Genomic DNA, 4760 nt, shown 5'->3' with positions numbered 1-4760 from the left:
CCCGCTTGGAAAAGGTTTATATGTTTCAAAATATATGATTAAATATATTGATATTATAATGTGATATATGGAACGATATATAAAATCATATCTATAATTTTGCCACAATGATATAAAAAAATATATTGTAAATAAATATATCATTTTCATGTATAAACCATATATTCATCAATATATTTGCTTCATGTTTGCACGATCCATACGTGTATCGGTATAACTTTTTATATAATGATACCTTATACTTAAAATAATGTATCGATAAATATATGGTGTCACATATATTCTTCATATATTGTACATGATATATTATATATGGTTTTTATGTATTTGGTAATATAGCAGATGATATATACTAAACAATATATGGATCACCATATATTAATGAATATATTATTTAAAATACATGGTTCCATATATAGAATAAAGTTATACTTTTCAATATAGACAATTTTGCCGCCATATATTCATCACTTATATGCAATATATTGTATAATATATTTTTAACGATATATAGTATTTTCATGCGGGTAACGATGGCGATAAATTAAAGTTTCTAAATAGAAAAAGAAAGCTGGCTAAAAAAAAATATATAATAAATTAAGAAGACTAAGCAAATTCTAAGGTTGAACTTGACATGCTTCGAGCAATGACAATTTAACAACAATTAAACAATGTAGTGAAGAAAATAAGTAACAGTCTGTTGCGAAATAAAAATAAAAACGATTTTGATTTCACTCGGGCAGATACTGCAATGTAATGTGTTATGTGCTTATAAAACTTATTCGCTTATTCTGCTGTACGAATTATAAAAACAAATCAGGTAGTAGATGCTTGACTTTTAGAGTATTTTTTTACAATTACAATTAAAATGTATGTACGGCTACACGGAAGTCGTATTTATTGTCATCCTTATTGTTATCCTTATTTAAATTTACATTTTTTAAATTTATATTATCCAAATTTATATTATTCAAATTTATAATATTATTACCGAAGTTGTATAAAAAATGCTATTCAATGATTTGTATCAATTAGAAGTACCCGAAAAAAAATTGTTTGAATAATTACAATTGTCATATAATCCAGGACCAAACTTTCAATATCTTCAGTTAGATAATTTTACATTTTACATAATTAATTAATTAATTAATTAATTTTACATTGTACAAATACGTATAAAAGTAGTGAATATCCACTCTTATAATTCAGATGAAAAATATGAAAATATACACAATAAGACAAACTATTCGAAACGTGATTGGTCAAATATATCATAAGTATGAAAATATAGATAATTTCATACTAAATTCACACGCGCGCTTGCGCGCGCAACGTATACTGGTAGTAAAAAAAAATATATTCAATACGAAAAAATTATTATTTTTATTGGAAGTAAAATTTCCTTTTATACCGATTGTTGAGCTAGATACATATATCAGTAGAGTAAAGCTTCATTAGATTAGAGTTTCAAAAAAAGCCGTATAGATGCCATGCTAAGACCGTAAAAAGTCATAAAAAATGTGCAAAGTTATAAATAAACCTATTGACTTACTTTATAAAAAAATAATTACTCAATAAAATAAAGATATAATGAAAAAATACTTTTATTTCACTTTAAACTTATTTGACAGTCTTACATTAATCAAATACATCAGAAAAAAAATCTAGCTATAAATAATAACTTATGAAATTAATAAAAACAAAAACTTCCTCAAAGGATCAAAAAAAAGTTTAGACATCGTTAAAAAATTCCATGACAAAAGGACCATCATCCCCCGCATAAAGAGTTAAAGGAAGATCATAAGGCAGCGGAAATGCCGGATTTCCTTTATCATCCTCTTCTCCAATAGGAATAGTTTTGGCATTAATCAAAAACTTCGGCAAAAAAACAACTCCCGCTTCATAGTTCAAAATGGTCGTTGAATTCTGACCATACCCCCAAGCAGCTTTGCTCAAATTTCCACTGGTAACAACCGCCCAGGGTACCTTCTTCAGATCTGGCGCCAATCTTATATAAGTTTTCGAGTGAGGAATGGCCCGGTTGCGATGTTTACTCCCCGCTTTCCACTGGTACAAGTACTTGTTCAACCAGGGCTGCTTATCATGCACCTTTTTAGAATACGGAAGACAACAGCAACCCGCTTTCATATCAAAGGACTCTCTAAAATTCTTCAAAGAGGGAAAAATGAACCTGAAATTGGGCGCCGATCTCAGTCCGCGGTTCTCAGTCTTCAAGCTTGCCATCGCGGGAATGAATTCGCGGGTCAGCCAGGCATCATAACTGGGCCCTAAGCTTCCAATACTCGAGGCTTGGGCGACAACCGGCCATTGGGACGCTTCCGGAAGAGTTTCCGCGTGTTCCGACAAAATGGCGCCCAATCTGCGGAGCCCCCACCGGTTTCGCGCCTCGTTTTTGTGCGTTCCAGGCACTGAGGCGACAAAGCAGACGTTTATCTCAGAAAAGTCCAGAGTTTTGAGCAGGACAATCCACTTTTCCAAGGCGGAGTTCTTGTAGAACTTAAGGTAGTCCAAGAAATCGCGTTTGAACCCAGTGGGAGCTTCACCTGCGGCTTCACTAGAGCCTTCATCGAGTTTAGGAAGATGAGGAGAGACCCAGACCATCTGGGTCCTGTTGTCCCAGTCGTCGTTGTACAAATTAGCGGTGGAAATGATTATCCTCGCCCCGTTAGCGTACTTCAAGACGGAAACCTTGAAAAAAAAAAAAAAAATTACTCAGAATAAAAATAATTTTCATAAAAAAAAATTTCTTAAACAAAATAAAATTTGTTTCATGCTGTAAGATGGACGGCGGAGTTTATAAGAAGGTCCTTCTTTACAAGCATGGAATCTGTGTTTTCCATACATGCTTGTATATTTACGATTCTAGTAAAAAAAAAAATTTTCTGTTATTTATAATTATAATAATAATAATTATAATTATAATTATAATAACAATTATTATTACAATTACAATATTAATAAAAATTATTATTACAATAATAATAATAATATTTATAATTATAATTTCAGAAAAAAAAAAAAAATTACTCAGAATAAAAATAATTTTCATAAAAAATTTCTTAAACAAAATAAAAAAAAATTTTTCTGTTATTTATAATTATAATAATAATATTAATAATAATAATTATAATAAAAATTATTATTACAATAATAATAATAATATTTATAATTATAAATTCAGAAAAAAAAAAAAAAAAATTACTCAGAATAAAAATAATTTTCATAAAAAATTTCTTAAACAAAATAAAAAAAAATTTTTCTGTTATTTATAATTATAATAATAATAATTATAATAAAAATTATTATTACAATAATAATATCTATAATTATAATTTCAGAAAAAAAAAAAAAAATTACTCAGAATAAAAATAATTTTCATAAAAAAATTCTTAAACAAAATAAAAAAAAATTTTTCTGTTATTTATAATTATAATAATAATATTAATAATAATAATTATAATAAAAATTATTATTACAATAATAATAATAATATTTATAATTATAAATTCAGAAAAAAAAAAAAAAAAAAAAATTACTCAGAATAAAAATAATTTTCATAAAAAATTTCTTAAACAAAATAAAAATAAAATTTTTTAAAGGGGAAACCTTGCTATGGTGGGTCCCGAAAGCCGTTGGGGTCTCTATTTTTACGGTCTTGATGTTGGAAGGCAGCGAATAGTCATCGCACCGAGATCCCAGGAAAATCAGGCTGTCCGCCTTCTGTCCTGCGAAGAGGTACTGAAGACAGAGCCAGCTTACGTCCACCATAAAGTTGAAGTGAAGGCTTTCTTCTATCACTCCCAAGCTTATGTCTAGCAGCTCCGGGAAGGTCACGCTGAACGACTGGCTCCAGGTCTCCGGGACCTTTTGCACGCAAGCTAGAAACACGTGGTAGGGCGCTGACAGAGCGTACTTCATACCAAATTGACCTGGAGGTTCTAGGTGCGGGAGTTGCTGCCCAGCAGCTTGCATTTTTTTGATTGCGTTGTTGCGTACTTCCAGCCGGGAGCTGTCCATCGCGTTGTTGAAGCTCTCGAAGATCGACTCGGCTTTCTTTGGGCTGTCTTTGGGCTTTTTGGACGAAGAACTGCTGGACGGTGGCGAGGAGACTCTTTTTACGGGCTGGTTTGGAGGATTGTCTGGGGTTTTACGGCGGAGAGTCACTTGGAGGACTTTCAGCTGCTCCAGAAGCTCCGATCTGTCTGGGCAGTCGAAGTCTAGGTCCCCTGGGAGAGTTATGGGGCCTGTTGTTTGGCCGTTCAGTAATTTTTCCACTGAAAAAAGGTTATTTGATTTTTGGTAAAGTTTTTCAGGATTCAATTATTAAATTTGAAATATAGGTTGATACTCACAGTGAGGGTGAGACATTTCTTCAAAGTGGATTGGATTTTTGCGGTAACATTTTTCTTTGAAAGGACACAGCTTTTTGCAATCCATTTCTATAATTTTGGAGTTTTTTTTCTATTATTTGTTCATTAAAAAATCACCAAAATTGTCAGATTATATTTTAACTTTCAAGAAATAAAGTTAATGGTATTAATACAATTATATCATTAAAATGTTATTTAGGTTTTAACTTACCGATGCGCCAAAATTTTTAATTTGTTAAAATTAAGTATTTTAAAACAAACTATTATCACATAATTTAATGAATTATGTAGAAAAATAAACAGTTTTATTTGGGTTATATTTTGGCAGATGTTGATGTTATTGCTCTATAACATGGTATAATATATATA

General features: G+C 30.5%; 1 protein-coding gene across 1 annotated transcript; it reads right to left on the bottom strand.

Annotated features, from left to right (window-relative positions):
• Positions 1-1586: 1586 nt before the first annotated feature.
• LOC123266984 (probable tyrosyl-DNA phosphodiesterase) lies at positions 1587-4760 on the bottom strand. The gene is made up of 4 exons (XM_044731443.1): positions 4603-4760; positions 4374-4460; positions 3628-4295; positions 1587-2709 (listed from the first exon to the last, which is right to left on the bottom strand). The coding sequence occupies exons 2-4, from the start codon at positions 4456-4458 to the stop codon at positions 1732-1734; spliced, it is 1731 nt and encodes a 576-aa protein (XP_044587378.1). The 5' UTR covers positions 4459-4460; positions 4603-4760; the 3' UTR covers positions 1587-1731.

Source organism: Cotesia glomerata, linkage group LG6 (genome assembly GCF_020080835.1).
Source record: "Cotesia glomerata isolate CgM1 linkage group LG6, MPM_Cglom_v2.3, whole genome shotgun sequence".
Lineage (NCBI taxonomy): Eukaryota > Metazoa > Arthropoda > Insecta > Hymenoptera > Braconidae > Cotesia > Cotesia glomerata.
Note: the sequence above shows the minus strand (reverse complement) of the source record. Positions and strands in the feature narration are given on the sequence as shown.